General features: G+C 39.9%; 1 protein-coding gene across 11 annotated transcripts in view; it reads right to left on the bottom strand.

Annotated features, from left to right (window-relative positions):
* Positions 1–310: 310 nt before the first annotated feature.
* The window catches only part of RNF6 (ring finger protein 6), a 39,119-nt gene continuing 15,759 nt past the window's right edge, over positions 311–23,670 (bottom strand). For 2 of the 11 annotated variants that reach the window (XR_009346859.1, XR_009346864.1), the window contains 2 exons: positions 5,629–5,748; positions 2,143–2,682 (listed from right to left, as the gene is read on the bottom strand). Coding sequence is in view for 2 of the 11 variants with exons in the window: in XM_059143881.1 (XP_058999864.1) it covers positions 2,122–2,136 (15 nt within the window). In the remaining 9 variants the exon portion in view is untranslated. The other 9 variants (XR_009346861.1, XR_009346866.1, XR_009346858.1 and 6 more) reach the window with 8 other exon arrangements.

Raw genomic sequence — 23,670 nt, 5'->3', positions numbered from 1 at the left:
CTCCAGGAAGTGAGACTTCATCTAGCTTACCCACAGAAGTCTTGGGTAATGGAACTTTAGACTGAGCTCTAGACCAATCACATTCACCCATTCTGATCTTTAAACTTGTGAGAGATAGGGATTTCACAATCTACTCAATAAACAACCTCCATGCTTAAAAACCCTCAACTTTGGAGTTGTTTTCCTGGCTCTAATCCAGGCCTTCCTCCCAACAATTCAGCATTATAGAACCCTAGATCTGGAAAACAACCTTACAGGTGGTTGTATTCATTTTCCAACAAACTTGATGGATTAAAACACAAATTTATTATTTTACAGTTCTGTACATTAGAGTTCCAACAGAAGTCAAAAACTCAACACAAGTCATAAAAATAGTGCTAACAGGGCTGTGTTCCTTTCTGGAGGCTGTGTGTGGGGCAGGGGACTCTTTTCTTGCCTTTTCTATCTTTTAAAGGCTAACCATATTCCTTGGGTTGTGGCTCCCCTCCTCTTTCTTCATAGCCAGCAATATTGCACCTCTCTGTTCTTCACATTATCCTTTGACTGCAACATCAGCCAGGAAATGTCTGATTTTAAGGACACATAATTAGATTCTCTCCCTCACCCCAATAGTCCAGAATAATCTCCCCATGTTAAGGTCCACCACATGTATAAAATGCCTTCTACCATGTAAAATAACACTCAAAGGTTCTAGAGATTAGGATATAGACATCATTGGGAGCATCATCATTCTGTGTATCCCAGGCATCTCTTCCAACTCCTCTCTAGAAAAAGGAATTCCCTTTCAGATGCTCCTCAAATCTGAGTACTTCTACAGATGGGGAGTTTATTACTTCACAAGGCCATAAAACGGTAATGCTGACCAACTCTAAATGTCACAGAATTCTTACATTCAGTCTCAGTAGCTCCCATGCATAGGTCCTTGTCTTTTTTTTTTTTTTTAAGATTTTATTTATTTATTTGACAGGCAGAGATCACAAGTAGGAAGAGAGGCAGGCATAGAGAGAATGGGGGAAGCAGGCTCTCCACTGAGCAAGAAGCCCGATGCGGGGCTTGATCCCAGAACACTGAGATCATGACCTGAGCCGAAGGCAGAGGCTTAACCCGCTGAGCCACGCAGGCGCCCCACATAGGTCCTTGTCTTAAGAAGCACAGGAGAAAACCTAAACTGGTATCCCCTCCTACATATCCCCCACATGAAGGTCTTGATACATTTGAAGACAGCCAGAAAATTTCCCTTTTATTCATTAGTTGAACAAATTGAACACCTATTGTATGTGGATGCTATATTCTGGGCTTCAGAGATACAGTGATTAATCAGCCAAAGCCCCCAATCTCTTCTTCTAGTGAAGGAAGCAGGTGAATAATCCAATAGACAGAAAGCCTTAGCATCATCTTGAATACTACCAAATCAGAGGGACCAAAATAATTTTTGAAAGAATTTTATATATGTTTTAAAAATCTGTTGGGCCACCTGGGTGGCTCAGTTGGTTAAGTGTCTGACTCTTGATTTCAGCTCAGGTTGTGATCTCTAGGGTCATGAGCTGAGCCCCACATCAGGCTCTGTGCTGGGCATGGAGTCTCCGTAAGATTTTCTCTCTCTCTCTCTCCCCCTCTGTCCCTTCCCTCCCCCCACAAAAAAAAAAAAAAATTCCTGTCTGGCAATTATGGAGGGGGTGGGTAGAACTGGTTAGACCTTTGTACATATATTTTATATTTTAGTATTGTTTGCATTTTGAATAATGGAAGAATACCAAAACCTTTTCAGAGCCATGGTTCTCTGAAGATCTTACTCTAGCCTTGAGGGAGAAACAATTATTAATGAGGCAGATCGGTTTCTATTAGATTAAGCAAAGATGGCTTCATGGAAAAAGTAGAGCCTTCCACGATGACCATCCAAGATTTCAGTAAGCCAGGACTAGTGGGTAGACATTCCATAGACTTGAACTGACACCATAGCAGCCAGATGAGAGGGGGATCAGGGCAGATAAGCCTCCTAGTTTGGGCATATGGCTGAAGACAGGGCATTTCCTCTAGTTGTTTTAGAAGTCTTCGCAAAGGCACAAAGAAGGCTAGGAATTCAGTGGCAATGGGATAGCACAGTTCTGGCATCTCCCCGTACTATCTGTAAAGATCCTGTAAAGCAAGAAATAACCAAAAGTCAGATGTGGAGGATGAGCAAGGCACTTAGAAGTTGGACTCCCCAGTCCGAGCATATTTTTTCACATGATTGGCAGCACATCAGAATAGGGAGGTCTGACCCTGTAGTGCTCAAAAGGAAGGTAACATGAGCCCACCAATGCGCTCTTCAGAAATAACGTGAGGGCGTTTGCAGCACAAGAGCCACTTCTTACAGTGTCCCTCTCTACAAGCTTACAAAATCCAGGCCTAAGCACCTTGGCTTGCTGTGGTTGAGTTTACCCGAGTCACTCAAAACGCCAGGCTGTGACAATCTGTAAAGCAAAAGCTAGAGGATGCTCCAATGGGTGAAGTCATCGAGGCATTTTTCTTATTCATTTACCTTAAATCTTACCCTTTTCTCTTCATCTAAATGCAGCCTCTCCACATGCGTTCTCAGAGCTGGTAAGAGGGATGTGTCATTCCCACTCATAGTCTCCGCTGCTGTTTCTAGATGTCACTGAAATAATGTAAATAAACCTAACCAGTTTTCATTCAAATGTCCTGACATAGAAAATGAAAAAAAAAATCTGTTTATTTTCTATTCAGCTTTCCCAGAGGCTCTGCTGTTGACACAATAATATTAAAAGTTCACTGGACTGAGTTATCTGATGATACAGCTTTGTCATTGTTGGGGAAGTGATGCATTCTGTAATCAACATTTGAGGTCTCTCCTTTGATTTCACTTTCTTATTGGAAGGCTTTTTTGCCAAATGATTAAATTCGTGTATTTATTTTGGCATGTCTTCCTGTTAGACTCAGAAGAATTCTGACATTTTTGGCTACAGATTGATGTCAGTCATGGTTCTGAAGACCTTAATGACTGCTGGAAATGTTTCTGGCTTTGTTTTTGTTGGGACCAAATTTGTATCCAGTGATGATAACCTCATTCTTAGAGTTTCTTAGTTTTAAAATGTGTTGGGTCCCTACGGGGGTATGCTCACTTGAAACTACAAATTCTGCTATAAGTGGGCAGGGTCTAAAATAAGAACAAAATGGTGGTACAGTGTTGGCTCCCTTACGAAGTGTCTGAGTAGATAGTGGTATGACACTAGCATCTTATTCTTTTTTGGTTCTCTACAAGGTTCTGGAAAACTCTGGTCACTCCCTACTGTTACTACCTGTATCACCCCAGGGAACTTGGGCACATCTAGTAGCAAAGATCAATGGTTCCCTTTCCTGTGAGGCAAAGTGTAATTTTGCTGGGGCAGTCAACCATGACTCAGTTTCTTCCCTTATTTGTACAGAGGTTTAGCTGTTAAAAGATATAACGTGATTGAGACAATTTGAGTGAACCAAGCTAAGCTCACTTAATTTCTATAATTACCATGGAAAATATTCCAAACCTTCAAGTCTACTCTTAAACAGGAAATTGTTTCTCAGGGGATGTTCCAGGGTTGACATATCTAAGATGTGACCTCTACAGTATCGGATCTTTACTGACAATTGTAGCTTTAGACAGTAGATGGGAGCTGAGAGAGCTTGTTCGTAGGCACATGTGAGACACTCTGAGGAGTCTCAGAGGAAGACTTTGAGAGGAGCTGGAGATCATGCGCTAGCTGGTGAAAGCTTTGGCTGTACAAAATGGCCTACTACTGTCAATTTTATCTGATTTGTCATTGTTCATCAATCACTTCTCTAATCCAAAAGATGTCATGGCTGGTGGATTTGTGGGTTCTTCTTTATCATCAACATCACCATCATCACCAGTGTTTTGGTTCATTATTCATTTAGCATGAAAGAGAAAAATCCAGAAATCCAAAGGGGGACTGAGTCATAGGAAATATCAGAGAACTAGAGTGAAAATCTACAAATTCTTTTTGAGAATACAGACTCATTATCCAGCTCCAGTGTTCATGTGGCCAAGCCTCATTAAAGGATGCCATAAAGCTAGAATATTAAAAAACTGGTAGAGAAATAGATAATGTTCTATGGAACATTATGCTCTATTTAGACTATTTCAGTTCAGGGGGAAGTGGTGGTGTGTGGGATAGATCATTAAATACAAGATGTTGGAATAATTGGCCCTGTTTGGGGCGGGGTGATTAAGGTACATTCTTCTCTCCAACATTCATAAAAATTAATTTCAGATGGATTAAATATGTAAATATGTTCACTTACTAAACAAATATGTATTAATCCATTACCATGTTCAAGTTGCTGTAGATATAGCAGTAAACCAGACAAGAATCTCGGTTCTCAGGGTGCCTGGGTGGCTCAGTCAGTTGAGCACCCAACTCTTGGTTTTGGCTCAGGTCATGGTCTCAGGGTCATGGGACTGAGCCCTGCATGGGCTCTGCACTGGGCATGGAGTCTGCTTGACATTCTTTCCCTTTCCCTTTCTCTTTCCCTCTGCCCCTCCCTCACTCATATGTGCTCTCTCTTCCTATAATAAAAAAATCTTTTTTAAAAAAGTAGAAGAATCCTGGTTTTCATGGAGGCTACATTCTAGTGCAGATTAAGACAGAAAGCATATTATGTGTTATGCAGAAAAACAAAGCAAGCAATGGGAATAGGGAATAGGAGTTTGCAATTTCAAATAGGATGTTTAGGAAAGGCAACGCTACAAAGATAATATTTGGGTAAAGACTTAAATAAGGTAGGAAGGGGGGCACCTGGGTGGCTCAGTGGGTTAAGCCTCTGCCTTCGGCTCAGGTCATGATCTCAGGGTCCTGGGATCGAGCCCCATATTGGGCTCTCTGCTCAGCAGTGAGCCTGCTTCCCCTTCTCTCTGCCTGCCTCTCTGCCTGCTTGTGATCTCTCTCTCTCTCTCTCTCTCTCTGTGAAATAAAAAAAAAATAAATAAGGTAGGAAGGTACTATGCAGTTATGGAGGAGGAAAATTTCAGGCAGAAGCAGTATTTAATACAAAGCCCTAAAATGGGAGCATACTTGTTTCAGAAATAGCAAGGAGTGGCTGATGTGCAGTGAGTGCAGGGGAGAATAATAGGAAATAAGGCCAGAGAGGTAGCCAGGGATAGTAGGCTGATGGCCATTATAAGAACCTTGGTTTTTTCAAGTCAGATGGGAAGTGGCATGATCAAATTTTAAATGGAATCTCTCTAGCTTTCGTTTTGGAAATAGAGTCCATAAAGGCAAAATCAGGAGCAGGGAGACCTATTAGAAGGCTATTGCATTACTCCAGCTGAAAGAGAGTAATGGCTCAGACCAGAGTGATTGCAGTGAAGGTAGTGAGAAAGTGGTTGTTTCTGAATATGTGGAAGGCAGAGCCAGTAGGATTTGCTGATGGGTTGGATGTGCAGGCAAAGGAAAAAGAGGAGTAACCCGTCTCCTGGTAATCATTCCCTTTTAGAATCCCCTCCTCTTGAGGGTGGGCTGGACCCAACGGCCTGCTTCTAACCAACAGAAAATGACAAAGATGACAGGATGCTAATTTGCTGAGTAGATTACATAATACTGTGACTTCTGTCTTATTAGCAGACTCTGTTACCTTCTTAGCTCGCATGTTTTGATGAACTAAGCCGCCATGTTGGAGAGGCCCATGTGGCAAGGGACTGAGTGTGGCCTCTGGCCAATTACCAGCTGGTAATGGAGTCCCTCAGTCCAACAGCTATAAAGAGAAATATTGTCAGATTTTATTTTATAATAATTAAACATTTCTTAACAAAAAATTAATAAACAAAGTTTGTAAAAATTGAACTAAGAATAAGAATTTTTAACACATATAATCAACAAAATAGTAAATGAGTAAGATATAGTTGCAATACTACATCTTTGTATTTTAATTTCATACTAAGGTAATAAAAAACTCATAACCTAATGAATATTAATTCAATGAATATATGTAAATGCACAACAATGTCAGCAGGCAATTCATGGGGAAAAATACGACTTATAATTACATTCAAAGATGCTCAGCCTCATTAATTTAAAAAAATGCTAATTCAAACAACAAAATACCATTTTTCCTTCCTATAGCTCCATAAATTAGGTGCATGAACACCACACTTTATATATACTGCAATTTCTATAAACTGAAGATTTGTGGCAATCCTGCATCAAGTAAGTATGTGAGTATCATTTTTCCAACAGCATTTGCTCATTTTGTGTCTGTATCACTTTTTTGTAATTCTTGCAATATTTCAAACTTCTTCATTATTATATATGTTATGGTAATCTATAATCATTGATTATGACTCACTGAAAGATAATGGTTAGCATTTTTTAGCAATAAAGTATTTTTCATTAAAGTATGCACATTGTTTTTTTTAGACATAATGCTATTACACACTTAATAGTCTACAGCATAGTGTAAACATAATTTTTATATGCACTGCAAAACCAAGGAATTTACTTGACTCATTGCAATATTATACTTATTGCAATATTAGCTCTATTGCAGTGATCTGGAAACGAACCCACAATATCTCCCTCTGAGTTACACCTATGCTAATATTGTTCCCATTTCATTGATAAGAAACTGAGGCTTCAAGAAGCTAAGTAACTTGCTCAAGGTCACACAGTAATTCAGTTGCAAAACCAGAATTTGAAACCAGTGTGTCTGTCTGCAGAGCTAATAGTCCTAACCATTGTACCATCATGGGATGATATGTAAACCCCATCATCTCCCCTCTTATATACACACACACCCACACATACACACAGTCACGTACAGGACCATCTTTTGTAATTTCTCTAAAGACACCCTGATTTATTTGAACCTAATTTTCCTTGGACATGTTATATGAGTTATTCTTATCAGTCAAATCCTGATAAGATAAACCAAGGATCCTGTGGGGGGACATGCCAAGCAGATTAAGATATATGAGGAAGTGGTGTTGCAACATGGGGGCTTAAGTGGGTAGGAGAAGAATAAATGAAACAAGATGGGATTGGGAGGGAGACAAACCATAAGTGACTCTTAATCTCACAAAACAAACTGAGGGTTGCTGGGGGGAGGGGGTTTGGGAGAAGGGGGTGGGATTATGGACATTGGGGAGGGTATGTGCTTTGGTGAGTGCTATGAAGTGTGTAAACCTGGCGATTCACAGACTTGTACCCCTGGGGATAAAATATATGTTTATATATATATAAAAAAAGAGATATATATAATAGAAGAACCAGAAGTAAAAGAGAATTAGAAAGAGTCATAAAAATATTTAAAGATATAATGACCAAAGTTTTCCAAAATTTGATTAAAGCTCACAGATCCCAAAAGTTCACTGAACATCAAATAAAATAAATTTAAATAAAACTACCCAGATACATTGTAGTCACACTGCTGAGAACCAAAGATAAAGAAAATGTCTTGAAAGCAGCAAGAGAAAGAAGATATCACAAACGTACATTGTTTCTGATGAGAAACAATATAGGGCCAGAAGTCAAAGATACAAAATCAACAAAGCGTTGAAAGTGAAACTTTATCAATCCAGAATGTTATGTCCAGAGAAGGAAACCTTCAGAGATAGGAGAGAAATAAAATATTTTCAATTAACTAAAAGTAATGGGAGTCCCAGTGTTACAGGACAAGAAGAAAAAAAAAAAGAAAGGCATACATATCAAAAAGGGGAAAAAATGTATTTGCATATGAAATGATTGGTACACAGAATATAAGAATCTTTTTTTTTATTTTTTATTTTTTATAAACATATATTTTTATCCCCAGGGATACAGGTCTGTGAATCGCCAGGTTTACACACTTCACAGCACTCACCAAAGCACATACCCTCCCCAATGTCCATAACCCCACCCCCCTTCTCCCAACCCCCCTCCCCCCAGCAACCCTCAGTTTGTTTTGTGAGATTAAGAGTCACTTATGGTTTGTCTCCCTCCCAATCCCATCTTGTTTCATTTATTCTTCTCCTACCCACTTAAGCCCCCATGTTGCATCACCACTTCCTCATATCAGGGAGATCATATGATAGTTGTCTTTCTCCACTTGACTTATTTCACTAAGCATGATACGCTCTAGTTCCATCCATGTTGTCACAAAGAACAAATAATCCAATCAAGAAATGGGCAGAGGACATGAACAGACATTTCTGCAAAGAAGACATCCAGATGGCCAACAGACACATGAAAAAGTGCTCCATATCACTCAGCATCAGAGAAATGCAAATCAAAACCACAATGAGATATCACCTCACACCAGTCAGAATGGCTAAAGTTAACAAGTCAGGAAATGACAGATGCTGGCGAGGATGCGGAGAAAGGGGAACCCTCCTACACTGTTGGTGGGAATGCAAGCTGGTGCAACCACTCTGGAAAACAGTATGGAGGTTCCTCAAATTGTTGAAAATAGAACTGCCCTATGACCCAGCAATTGCACTACTGGGTATTTACCCTAAAGATACAAACGTAGTGATCCAAAGGGGCATGTGCACCTGAATGTTTATAGCAGCAATGCCTACAATAGCCAAACTATGGAAAGAACCTAGATGTCCATCAACAGATGAATGGATAAAGAAGAGGTGGTATATATACACAATGGAATACTATGCAGCCATCAAAAGAATATAAGAATCTTTTAAAAGCTACTAGAATAAGGGAGTTTAGCAAAATCAGAGAATATAAGCTCAAAATACAAAAACCAATTGCATTTCTATATGCTAGTAATGAAGAGCTAGAAATTAAAATTGTACAAAAATAGCATTTACAATGACTTCAGACAACCCAAAATACTTGGGCATAAATTTAACAAAATATACAAAATACACTAAAAAAAAATACAAATCATTGATGAAATTAAAGAAAACCTAAATAAATGGAGATATATACAATATTGATAGCTTGAAAGATTCAATGTTTTTTAAGATGTTATTTCTCTCCCAATTGTATAGTCCCAATCTATAGACTCAATGCATTCCCAATCAAAATGCCAACATCCTTGGTGGAGAGGGACTTAAAAGTTTTTTATTTACACCCAACTTGGGTCTTGAACTCATGACCCTGAGATCAAGAATCAGATTCTCTTCTGACTGAGACAGCCAGGTGTCCCTCCCCACAGCCACAACCTTCTTTTACATAGATATTAACAAGCTGATTATAAAATCTATCTGACAACACAAAGGATCTAACATAGCCAAAAGAATAGAGTATGGTGTAAGAAAAGATATATAATACAACACAACAGAACAGAGAACCTAGCAATAGACTCACACATACACATTTACTAATTCTCACCAAAGAGTTCAGTGGGAAGGAGAGTCTTTTCAGCATACGGAGTTGAAACAAGAGAGTATCCATATTCAAAAACAAACAAAAAAATTAATCTTGATTCTTACATCCCACGACCCAAAAAAATAAGCTCAAAATGGATCATAGATTTAAAATATAACAGCTAAAGAAGACTAAGAGAAGGTGGTGGGGGAGGAAGACATTACAAGAGAAGGAGGAGGGAAGAAATCTCTGTGATTTGGGATTAGGCAAAGATTCTTAGGTAAGACACAAACAGCATAAATGATAAAAGACAAACACTGATAATTTGGACTTCACCAAAATTAAAAACATTCTCCTTCAAAGATGCGAGTAAGAAAATGAAAAAGCAAGTCAGACACTGGGAGGAAAAAACATCCATAATGTGTATATATTTATGTATAGTATGTATGTATATTGATATATATATATATATATATATATATTATAGATAACTACATAGATACATAGCATCTATGCATCTAGAATCTAGTATCACACACATAGATATGGATCACAAGTGACTGATACTCATAATACATAAGGAACTCTTACAACTAAACACTAACAAGATAAACCAATGGGGGGGATGGGAAACATATATAACTATATAAAGACAGGACTAAATAGAAGAGGTATAAAGAGCTGACAAGTACAGAAAAAAAAGTTTGTCAACCTCATTAATCATCATGAAAATTCAAATTAAAACTACAATGAGATACCATTTCACAACCATACAATGGCTAAAATCTAAGAGCCAGACAACTTTACCTTTGAGTTAGTGTTTTCTAAGTGAAGTCCAATGAAACAATGGAAAATGCATGTGAGCAGAGGAAATGTTCATTATATGCCTGTTTGTCCCTTCCTGCCTCGTTTAGACATGGTGTTTGCAGTGTCCCATGAGCACAGAATTCTGGTGAATGCAATGCATGAGCATTCAACAAGAATCGAAGCAAATAAAAACTAATCATGTTGTTCCTCAGAAAATTAAAATAGGATTATCATATGATCTAACAATCCCATCTATGGGTATGTATCCCGAAAGAAATGAAAGCAGAGAATTTGTACACCCATATCCATGGAGGCATTATTTACAATACCTAAAATGTAGAAGAAATGCAAGTATCAATCAGTGGATGACTGGGTAAACAAAATGTGGCATGCGTGTACAATGGAATATTAGTCAGCCTTAAAAAGGAAATTCTGACACATGGTACAACATGGATGAACCTCGAAGACATTATGCTAAGTGACATAATGAGTTGCAAAAGGGCTTTAAAATGCTATAAAAAAAAATACTACATGATCCTACTCATCTGAAGTACTTAATGCAGCTAAATTCATAAAGACAGAGAGTAGAATGGTGGTTGCCAAGGGGCTGGGGCAAGGGGGAAATGAAGAGTTTGTGTTTAATGCTATAGAGTTTCCATTTTGCAAGATGAAAAGAGTTCTGTGGGTAACAATTGTGCAACAGTTTAAGTGTACTCATTGCCACTGAATGGACACTTAAAAATGCTTAATGGTTCCATGTATTTTACACAGTTTTAAAAAACTAATTATGTTGCATGTCTGACTGAGAAATCTGGGACACTGATAGCCCTAAGACACAGAGTTGCCAGGTAAAATACAGTGTGTCCCATGCAGGATTTTGGATGTACTTGTACCATAGAAATGATTTGTGGTTTCTCTGAGACCTAAATTTAATCGTTTATCTCGGGTTTTTATTTGCTAACATGGGCAATCCTACTCAAGAAGCCATATTTGCCATTTGAACCAGAACTTCCTTTGAATGAAGAAAGGGGCAGTAGCATTCTAAGAAACATGAAACACCAAAGAATGCTTTTTCACTTGTGTTACCCCCTGTGTTAGCCAACTACTTACACTGGGAATGAAGACCTAGGACCTAAAAGGAACAAAAAAGATCAGACAGCTAGAGTTCCTGCTCCTTTCAGCTCTTTCTCAGTCATCACTAAGCCTAAGGTAGCCTTGCTACAAAGTGCATGTGTCAAGAAGAGAAATAGAGTTGACTTAGTTTCGTGCAGTGTTTCTACTGCTTTCCGAAGAGCTGATTAAATATATGCTCTGTAAACTCCAAACTGTGTAATTTCAGTGATTCCACATACAAGCTAAAAGCTATTGGATTTGTACCTAAAACTGGCTGATTGGGATTCTTTCATGAGACCATCAGGCAGGTACAGACACAAGCGGAGACGAGGAGTAGCTCAAGACAAAACAAAGGTAATTACACTTATGGGTCCCAGAGACAGGAGGTGCACAAGGTGAAATCTGAGATGCCAGAGTGGTCAAGAGGCAGAAAACAAGAGTGGGGGTGGTTACATGTGCCAGCGGGGGGTGGGGCCAGAAGGGATGCACTTAGACCAGGGTCTTTATTGGTGTTTCCTTGGAGAAGTCAAGACAGGGCAAGAGAACAACGTAGGATAGACTAATCTGAATCATTTCTGGAGGCTTTGGACTACCGGGGTGGTCCCTAGTTACCTGAAAACGTGTCAAGATAAAGGTAAAGGAATATAGCCTACTGGGGTGCGATGGGCCAGGGAGAGGAGGTATAGCTCTGGATTGGACAGCTCATGTATCAACAGCATGCTCAGGCTGAATTCATTGCTATCTTTAAGAATTGGCTAGCCCAGAGGGAGGAGTCAAGGCGGCGGAGAAGTAGCAGGCTGAGACTACTTCAGCTAGCTGGAGATCAGCTAGATAACTTATCTAAAGATTGCAAACACCTACAAATCCAACAGCAGATCGAAGAGAAGAAGAACAGCAATTCTAGAAACAGGAAATCAACCACTTTCTGAAAGGTAGGACCAGCGAAGAAGTGAATCCAAGGCGACGGGAAGATAGATCCTGGGGGGAGGGGCCGGATCCCAGCAAGCCACGGAGCAACGAAGCACAAAATCGGGACTTTTAAAAGTCTGTTCCACTGAGGGACACCGCTCCAGAGGCTAAACCAGGGTGAAGCCCACGCAGGGTCAGCGTGGCCTCAGGTCCCGCAGGGTCACAGAAGGATCGGGGGTGTCTGAGTGTCGCTTACAGGTATTAGAACAGGGAAGCCGGCTACAGAGACAGAGCTGAGAGGGAGCTCCCAGCTCAGAGTTACCTTGAACCGGTCGCAGGCTCGGTGAGCTCGGAGCGCAGCCGGGGGCCACGGAGACAGGAGTAATTGGGCACTGTTCTCTGAGGGCACACTGAGGAGTGGGGCCCCAGGCTCTCGGCTTCTCTGGGCCGCCATTTGTATTCCCATCCTCCGGAACTCTACGGAAAGCGCTCAGGGAACAAAAGCTCCAGAAAGCAAACCCGAGCAGCTTACTCAGCGCGGCCCCTGGTAAGGGCGGTGCAATTCCGCCTGGGGCAAAGACACTTGAGAATCACTATAACAGGCCCCTCCCCCAGAAGATCAATAAGAAATCCAGCCAGGACCAAGTTCACCTACCAAGGAGTGCAGTTTAAATACCAAGGAGAGCAGCGGAATTCCAGAGGAGGAGAAAGCAAAGCACGGAACTCATGGCTTTCTCCCTGTGATTCTTTAGTCTTGTAGTTAATTTAATTTCTTTTTCTTTTTCAATTTTTTTCTCTTCTTCTGCTAAATTTTTTTTAACTTTTACCCTTTTCTTTTTTAACGTTTTTAACTAGTTTATCTAATATATATATTTTTCTTTTTTATAATTTTTCTTTATTCATTTGCTTTTTTTTAATTGCTTCTTTTCTTTTATTTTTTTTTCTGAACCTCTTTTTATCCATTTTCTCCCTCCAACCCCCCATGATTTGGGGTCTCTTCTGATTTGGTTAAAGCATATTTTCCTGGGGTTGTTGCCACCCTTTTAGTATTTTACTTGCTCCTTCATATACTCTTATCTGGACAAAATGACAAGACTGAAAAATTCAACACAAAAAAAAGAACAAGAGGCAGTACTGAAAGCTAGGGACCTAATCAATACAGACATTGGTAATATATCAGATCCAGAGTTCAGAATGACAATACTCAATGTTCTAGCCGGGCTCAAAAAAGACATGGAAGATATTAGAGAAGCCCTTTTGGGAGATATAAAAGCCCTTCTGGAGAAATAAAAGAACTAAAATCTAACCAAGTTGAAGTAAAAAAAGCTATTAATGAGGTGCAATCAAAAATGGAGGCTCTCACTGCTAGGATAAATGAGGCAGAAGAAAGAATTAGCCATACAGAAGACAAAATGACAGAGAATAAAGAAGCTGAGCAAAAGAGGGACAAACAGCTACTGGACCACTAAGGGAGAATTCGAGAGATAAGTGACACCATAAGACGAAATAACATTAGAATAATTGGGATCCCAGAAGAAGAAAGAGAGAGGGGAGCAGAAGGTATACTGGAGAGAATTATTGGAGAGAATATCCTCAATATGGCAAAGGGAACAAGCATCAAAATCCAGGAGGCACAGAGAACCCCCATGAAAATCAACAAGATTAGGTCCACACCCCATCACCTAATAGTAAAATTTGCAAGTCTTAGTGATAAAGAGAAAATCCTGAAAGCAGCCCAGGAAAAGAAGTCTGTAACATTCAATGGTAAAAATATAAGATTGGCAGCAGACTTATCCACAGAGACCAGGCAGGCCAGAAAGAGCTGGAATGATATATTCAGAGCACTAAATGAGAAAAACATGCAGCCAATAATACTATATCCAGTTAGGCTATCATTGAAAATAGAAGGAGAGATAAAAAGCTTCCAAGACAAACAAAAACGGAAAGAATTTGCAAACACCAAACCAGCTCTACAGGAAATATTGAAAGGGGTCCTCTAAGCAAAGAGAGAGCCTAAAAGTTAGTAGGACTAACAGTCACCCTACAGGCAATACAATGGCACTAAATTCATATCTCTCAATAGTTACCCTGAATGTTAATGGGCTAAATGCCCCAATCAAAAGACACAGGGTATCAGAAAGGATAAAAAAACAAAACCCATCTATATGCTGCCTACCAAAAACTCATTTTAAACCCGAAGACACCTCCAGATTTAAAGTGAGGGGGTGGAAAAGAAGTTACCATGCTAATGGACATCAGAAGAAAGCAGGAGTAGCAATCCTTCTATCAGATCAATTAAATTTTAAGCCAAAGACTATAATAAGAGATGGGGAAGGACACTATATCATACTCAAAGGATCTGTCCAACAAGATCTAACAATTTTAAATATCTATGCCCCCAACATAGAAGCAGCCAACTATATAAACCAATTAATAACAAAATCAAAGAAACACATCAACAATAATACAATAATAGTAGGGGACTTTAACACCCCCCTCACTGAAATGGACAGATCATCCAAGCAAAAGATCAACAAGGAAATAAAGGCCTTAAATGACACACTGGACCAAATTGATATCACAGATATATTCAGAACATTTCATCCCAAAGCAACAAAATACACATTCTTCTCTAGTGGACATGGAACATTCTCCAGAATAGATCACATCCTCGGTCCTAAATCAGGTCTCAACCGGTATCAAAAGATTGGGATCATTCCCTGCCTATTTTCAGACCACAATGTTCTGAAGCTAGAACTCAATCACAAGAGGAAATTTGGAAAGAACCCAAATACATGGACACTAAACAGCATCCTTCTGAAGAATGAATGGGTCAACCAGGAAATTAAAGAAGAATTGAAAAATTCATGGAAACAAATGATAATGAAAACACAATAGTCCAAAATCTGTGGGACACAGCAAAGGCAGTCCTGAGAGGAAAATATATAGCGGTACAAGCCTTTCTCAAGAAACAAGAAAAGGTCTCAGGTACACAACCTAACCCTACACCTAAAGGAGCTGGAGAAAGAACAAGAAAGAAATCCTAAACCCAGCAAGAAAAGAGAAGTCATAAAGATCAGAGCAGAAATCAATGAAATAGAAACAAACAAACAAAAAAACAATAGAACAAATCAATGAAACTAGGAGCTGGTTCTTTGAAAGAATTAATAAGATTGATAAACCCCTGGCCAGACTTTTCCAAAAGAAAAGAGAAAGGACCCAAATAAATAAAATCATGAATGAAAGAAGGGAGATCACAACTAACACCAAAGAAATACAAACAATTATAAGAACATACTATGAGCAAACCTACGCCAACAAATTTGACAATCTGGAAGAAATGGATGCATTCCTAGAGACATAAACTACCACAACTGAACCAGGAAGAAATAGAAAGCCTGAACAGACCCATAACCAGTAAGGAGATTGAAACAGTCATCAAAAATTTCCAAACAAACAAAAGCCCAGGGCTAGACGGCTTCCCAGGAGAATTCTACCAAACATTTAAAGAAGAACTAATGCCTGTTCTCCTGAAATTAATCCAAAAAATAGAAATGGAAGGAAAACTTCCAAACTCATTTTACAAGGCCAACATCATCTTGATCCCAAAACCAGACAAGGATCCCATCAAAAAAAAGAACTACAGAACAATATCCTTGATGAACACAGATGCAAAAATTCTCACCAAAATACTAGCCAATAGGATTCAACAGTACATTAAAAGGATCATTCACCACAACCAAGTGGGATTTATTCCAGGGCCACAAGGTTGGTTCAACATCCACAAATCAATCAATGTGATACAACACATCAATAAAAGAAAGAACAAGAACCATATGATACTCTCAATAGATGCTGGAAAAGCATTTGACAAAGTACAGCATCCCTTCCTGATCAAAACTCTTCAAAGTGTAGGGATAGAAGGCACATACCTCAATATCATCAAAGCCATCTATGAAAAACCCACACCAAATAGCATTCTCAATGGAGAAAAACTGAGAGCTTTTCCACTAAGGTCAGGAACACGGCAGGGACATCCATTATCACCACTGCTATTCAACATAGTACTAGAAGTCCTAGCCTCAGCAATCAGACAACAAAAGGAAATTAAAGGCATCCAAATCGGCAAAGAAGAAGTCAAACTATCACTCTTCGCAGATGATATGATACTACATGTGGAAAACCCAAAAGACTCCACTCCAAAACTGCTAAAACTGGTACAGGAATTCAGTAAAGTGTCAGGATATAAAATCAATGCACGGAAATCAGTTGCATTTCTCTACACCAACAGCAAGACAGAAGAAAGAGAAATTAAGGAGTCAATCCCATTTACAATTGCACCCAAAACCATAAGATACCTAGGAATAAACCTAGCCAAAGAGGCAAAGAATCTATACGCAGAAAACTATAAAGTACTCATGAAAGAAATTGAGGGAGACACAAAGAAATGGGAAAATGTTTCATGCTCCTGGATTGGAAGAATAAATATTGTGAAAATGTCTATGCTACCTAAAGCAACCTACACATTTAATGCAATTCCTATCAAAGTACCACCCATCTTTTTCAAAGAAATGGAACAAATAATCCTAAAATTTATATGGAACCAGAAAAGACCTCGAATAGCCAAAGGGATATTGAAAAAGAAAGCCAACGTTGGTGGCATCACAATTCCGGACTTCAAGCTCTATTACAAAGCCGTCATCCTCAAGATAGTATGGTACTGGCACAAAACAGACACATAGATCAATGGAACAGAAAAGAGAGCCCAGAAATAGACCCTCAGTTCTATGGTCAACTAATCTTTGACAAAGCAGGAAAGAATGTCCAATGGAAAAAAGACAGCCTCTTCAATAAATGGTGTTGGGAAAATTGGACAGCCACGTGCAGAAAAACGAAATTGAACCATTTCCTTACACCACACATGAAAATAGACTCAAAATGGATGAAGGACCTCAATGTGCGAAAGGAATCCATCAAAATCCTTGAGGAGAACACAGGCAGCAACCTCTTCGACCTCAGCCGCAGCAACATCTTCCTAGGAACATCGCCAAAGGCAAGGGAAGCAAGGGCAAAAATAAACTATTGAGATTTCATCAAGATCAAAAGCTTTTGCACATCAAAGGAAACAGTTAACAAAACCAAAAGACAACTGACAGAATGGGAGAAGATATTCGCAAACGACATATCAGATAAAGGGCTAGTGTCCAAAATTTATAAAGAACTTAGCAAACTCAACACCCAAAGAACAAATAATCCAATCAAGAAATGGGCAGAAGACATGAATAGACATTTCTGCAAAGAAGACATCCAGATGGCCAACAGACACATGAAAAAGTGCTCCATACCACTCGGCATCAGGGAAATACAAATCAGAACCACAATGAGATATCCCTCACACCAGTCAGAATGGCTAAAATTAACAAGTCAGGAGATGACAGATGCTGGCGAGGATGCGGAGAAAGGGGAACCCTCCCCCACTGTCGGTGGGAATGCAAGCTGGTGCAACCACTCTGGAAAACAACATGTAGGTTCCTCAAAATGTTGAAAATAGAACTACCCTATGACCCAGCAATAGCACTATTGGGTATTTACCCTAAAGATACAAACGTAGTGATCCGAAGGGGCACGTGCACCCAAATGTTTTTAGCAGCAATGTCTACAATAGCCAACTATGGGAAGAACCTAGATGTCCATCAACAGATGAATGTATAAAGACGATGTGGTATATATACACAATGGAATACTATGCAGCCATCAAAAGAAATGAAATCTTGCCATTTGCGATGACGTGGATGGAATTAGAGGGTATCATGCTTAGCGAAATAAGTCAAGTGGAGAAAGACAACTATCATATGATCGCCCTGATATGCGGAAGTGGAGATGCAACATGGGGGGTTCAGGGGGTAGGAGAAGAATAAATGAAACAAGATGGGATTGGGAGGGAGACAAACCATAACTGACTCTTAATCTCACAAAACAAACTGAGAGTTGCTGGGGGGAGGGGTTGGAGAGATGGGGGTGGGGTTATGGACATTGGGAAGGGTATGTGCTATGGTGAGTGCTGTGAAGTGTGTAAACCTCGCGATTCACAGACCTGTACCCCTGGGGATAAAAAATACATGTTTATTAAAAAAATAAAAAAATTATATAAATTAAAATAAAAAAGAATTGGCTAGCCCAGGAGGGTATGTACTCCCCAGTTGGAAAAGATTTTTAAGATGTCAGAATGTGTTAATGTACAGGGGGATAATGCACACACACATATACACACACAATGCAATTGGCCCTCTGATTTTTAACATCATATTAAGGAAAGTTTGTGGTGATAGTAATGGTGGTTTTTGGACTAAGGGCTTAAGTTGCCCTAAACAGCATAGAAAATATTCTATTATGAGAGTAGAGAGGAGGAACAGAAGTAGAAGTACAAGGAGTCTCCACAGGCAGGTCCACAACTACATTTCCCATCAACACGACATTAGCCAAGAAAAATAGATCCCAAATTTTGAAGGTTTTAAATAATATTTTAGAGGAGTTCAAAGTTTGTTAGAAATATGTTCAGGTCAAGGTGGTAGGTCTGGCAGTTATGTGGTCGAAGGGTATGAAATGATAAGTTCATAGAGTATATATTAAGACTACTGGTTCTGTGTGTAACCAAGAGGAAACAGTGGTTTGGTGGTGGTCTGAGATGCAAGGTGGGAGATCGCGGTGGGAAGCTGCAGGTGGGTAGTAGGAGGGTCAATGTGTTGACTAATATGAAGCAAGTGCCTCCTGGGGAAAATGATAATCTCCATTTATTTTTAGAATGGCACAGATAGTAGTAACTTCTACCAGATTTCTTGTTAGGCATGGGAGTGCAGGATGCATATCTGAGAAGAGAGCAAGGAATATACTAGGATCCTGGGCTAAGCGGGCAGTGAACTCAGAAACATAACAGAATCCCTACTATTAAAGGAAGGCAGGCAAACATGCCTCGTGTCCAATTTGGCAGTCTGGGGTCATCATTTGTGATCTTAGTATCCAGGGCGAAATATCTCTCACGCAGTGGCCAAAGTCATCTCCGATGGTGAGTCTTGGGTAGAGACCACATCATCTGAGGTGATGTCATCTCCAGCAGTGAGCTCCCTGGCTAGGGATGTGGGACTGGGGTATACTTTTTTTTTAAGATTTTATTTATTTGAGAGAGATCACAAGTAGGCAGAGAGGCAGGCAGAGAGAGAGAGAGGAGGAAGCAGGCTCCTCATTGAGCAGAGAGCCCAACGTGGGGCTCGATCCCAGGACCCTGGGATCATGACCTGAGCTGAAGGCAGAGGCTTTAACCCACTGAGCCACCCAGGTGCCCCAGGGGTATACTTTCCATGTGGGTACTTACTGGAGTTGATGCAGGTCTCAGCATTTGCCACATTTAGTTGAAACAAATGTTTACTGGAGTGTAAATGAGTGAAAGCACCCAGATCAGGAATAATAAGATCAGACTTAACAGAGTTTTGTATTTTGTTTTTGTTTTTGTGGAAGTTCAGGTTCAAATGTGTCCCATGTCAGATGGCAGGTGCCTGGCCCGGGCGACAGTCTATGGTTAATGGGTCCTGGGAGAGTGGGAGAATATAAATCAACTAGCCTAGGAGGGAGCAGTCTCTCTCCAGCCAGAAAGACATTTGAGGTGTCCAAACATCATAACACAAAGAAAGTTTTCCATATATATATACACACACATATATGTGTATATAAAATATATATATTTCTTTGACATTGCATAACATAAAGACGAAGCAGTAAACTTCACGCTAATAATTAATAACATGAACAAATAAAAACCACCATGACAAGTCGAGAAAGAGATTGCAGAAGAAAAGAGCCTTATATTTCCTGCCTTTTGAACAGTGAACCACACATCTGAATTTGCAACAGATCTAGCAAATTACACAGCTGGCTCTGGCTTATACATCTCTGGTAGGAATGTCAAGGGTAGGACCATTTTGGAAAACAATTTAGTGACTTCTTGCAAAGTCAGCCATGCATTTACCACCTGACCGGGAAAGAGAAGCTGGCTAAGCTAAGTTGGCCACATTTGCAGCCTTCTGAAGAAAGTGAAAGAGATCTTGTGATCGGCAGCCCTACCAGTAACCTGCATCAACTCCAGTAAGTACCCACATGGAAAGTAACACAGAGAATGAAGGAAGAGTATTTCCCCTAAAAGAATGGAGAAAGGGATGCTAAACAAGCAGCAATAATAAGGCAGAAAATGAATAAAGAGATAAGCGAGAATGTTCTATTACAAATGGCAGCACTCAAATTCAGGTTCCTACTTTGATTCAATCCCTTTTTTAATTCAAGCCTACATTAAGACATTATCTAGAGGGGCACCTGGGTGGCTCAGTGGGTTAAAGCCTCTGCCTTCGGCTCAGGTCGTAATCTCAGGGTCCTGGGATCGAGCCCTACATGGGGCTCTCTGCTCAGCAGGGAGCCTGCTTACTCTTCTCTCTCTGCCTGCCTCTCTGCCTGCTTGTGATCTCTGTCTGTCAAATAAATAAATAAAATCTTTTAAAAAAAGACATTTAGAAAAATGACTGCTTTCAGCAAATAATTGCTTGTAAATTGCACCTGAGGCAACCAAACATGGATCAAACATATTCAAACACATATGGGCCACTAGTCCCTAGGAGTATAGAGTTATTAATGATATTACTTAAAAGCAGTGTAACTAACAGGCAGGCTTGGGCTCAGATTCCTAAAATAGTAATTCAGAATTCATGAGGCCTATTAAGTGTCTGAGATTTTATGTTGCTGCCCAAAAAGTTTGGTTTCATACCTCAAAAGCCAGTTGACTGATACCCCAGTGACCCAGATATGAGACCTGTCTAGAAGCTTCAGGGACTGACTACTTATTCCCTACTGGGAGGACAAAGACAAGCTGTCTATGGAGGGATGTTGTTCTAGACCCCTGCATGGTAGAAGGAGGAGAGCCCTTCTGCCATTATTCTGGGAGTGTAGCTCTAGCCTGCCTTGAAGCAGTCTGGCCCAAAATGAAGAGCCTCCAATGCAAATTTGGAGAACCAAGGTCTGTTTTTGGCACTGCCACTGGCCTTTTGGTTGACTTGGGCCAATTATTCACTTTTCTATACTTCGGTTTCTTCCCAAATAAGCATAAATTATTCTTACCCAACCTAGTCTCAAGTTGTTTCACACATGAGATAATAAGCATGAAATCTCTTTTGGAAAATGAAATTTCATAGAAAATTAAGATGATGTGCTACTTATTATTAGTAGCCCTAGAGAGTGGGGCTGTACCCTCCCCTTGATTATGGGAGAGGATAAAATAAGGACCGTGTTTGGATTTGGCAAATAACCTTTCAATATATTACTATTCATGAAATAAGGATCGAAGAGTTCTGTGGCTATGCCAGCTTCCTGAAAACCCAGGAAATGCTGTGAATCCAGAAAGGGCATTAGCTGTTAAAACTCAGAGATGGACTATTTTAACAATAATAAAAGACAGCTTCTTATCTCTTGCCTCACAGCATCACTAAAACAAAAACAAAAACAGAAATAAAAACCTTTAACTGATTCCCAGAAGCACAGACTTTGCAGAAAAGCTGGAGGAGACAGAGGGTCAGTGAGCAAGAATAAAAATAGTATGGTACATTTGGGAAGGAAAAATAAGGACCTCATTATCACACTGGCAGATTCTGAGAATAAATAATGAACAAAAGTACCTCAAGGCTTAGCCAAATGGATCACAAACTGGGTATGAGTCAGCAACCCAAGTCCTTTTATTAGTAAAGCTCAAAACTGAATATAATGCTAATATTTTATGCTGATGTTTATGAAGCACTTACTATGGGCGATGGATTCCTAGTGTATTCGTGCATTCAATCCCACCGGGTAGGTGTGAGTATTATTCAACTCATTTTCCTGAGTGAGGAAAACAACCAGAAAGGTGAAGTAGTTCCATAAGTTCTCCTAGCACTTGTGGCAAATCTGAGACTTAAGCTGATATCTGTCTCCAGAATCTGTGTTCCTAATCTCAGTATTGTCAGTCAACTCCCAAAGATCACCCTGCTCACATAGAACATAGGTTGCGGTTCTGGGTTTTGGCAAAGGGCCTTGGCAAACCTTATGCAGATTCAAAGGATAGCAGTGAAAGGAATAAGATTATTTAATATGGAGAAAAGCAAGCTAAGATACGATCCAGAGTCATGTTAACTTATTTGATGGCAATTGGAATCAAAGGAATGGAAAACCAGTATGGGTGGTTTTGGAGAGCAAAGAAGGAGTCAGAGTAAACCAGGATCAAACCATGATCTAGAAGTTTCTAGAAGTGAAGAGCGTTAAATATTTGTGGTGGTCATGAAGCTGCACCACTCAAGAGAACCTTGATGGGGGAGCATAAGTGACTGTCAACCTCCAAGTGTCACACTATTGGGTCTGCCCTGGCACTCTGGCCCTTGCCATGCTGATCCCCAGGCTGGCCCTAGCCAATGACTGAGCCTGAGTACAAGAGCTGGAGCTGGACCATTCCTCTCCCATCAGCCTTGACTTCCCACCTGAGAGTCTCAGAACTCCACTGCAGTCTGAAGCTTTTCCTACCTAAGCCTCCCCCTACCCCCTTCCTTTCTTAGGTAACATACCTATATCCCAGCCTGGAAGTTCTCACCTATGCCTGCTCCCTCACCTTTCTCCTTAACAGGTGTTCCCCCAGTAAATCCCTTGCATGTAATCCTGTATGGGTGTTCACTACTCAGAGACCCAAACTCATACAATATTGAGTGTGTAGTGAAAGGGAAATGATACATTTGTGTTTAAAAGCAAGTGTGGCAACTAGTGATTGAGAAATATTAAGTACAGGCTTTCAGAGCCCAAAGAAAATGTGCTTAGAAAACGGCCCATCTTCTCCTAGTCCTGAAATTCTAGGAGTTTATATTTGGGACATGAATATAACAGATTGAATGTTCTCAGCTTTATTTTTTTTAAGAAAAATTCACTTCATTATAAAAGAATTAGGACCTTATTATCTGAATGACAATGAGAAATGCCTGAAATGACATCTTCATTGCACCTGTCCCCACCTGTGATCTGAAACCTGCACTGCTCTAACAGATGCTATTAAAATTAATCAGATTAATCAAATTAATCAAAAGTGAGCAGCGACCAATACTTATTAGTAACAGACAGCTATAGATCTGAGGTTTAAGCCCTCACCAACCGGCTTTGGAACTCTACTGAATCCTTGGAACAGCATGACTCAGCTCAAACTTCCCCAAAATCCTAGAGTAAGATAACCCATGGTTCAGCATTTGTCCTGACTAGGTTAGAAGAGGCCTTTCCCTAGAGTGAGTCATTAGCCTTGTAAGACCCATAGTTAGACATATTTTGAAAGTTAAAAGAAGGGGTTAGAGCTTTGAATAATTCTTTGTAATTAATAAAGTAGGACATTAAAAAAATTACAAAGGATATTATGTCTTGCTTCTAACAACCTGTGTGACCTTGGATAAATTATTCAGGCTGTCCAGATCTCTCTTTCTCTCTCTCTCTCCGCCCACCCCTTATA

The sequence above is a fragment of the Mustela lutreola genome, chromosome 13 (assembly GCF_030435805.1).
Source record: "Mustela lutreola isolate mMusLut2 chromosome 13, mMusLut2.pri, whole genome shotgun sequence".
NCBI lineage: Eukaryota > Metazoa > Chordata > Mammalia > Carnivora > Mustelidae > Mustela > Mustela lutreola.
This window is presented reverse-complemented; position numbering and strand designations above follow the sequence as displayed.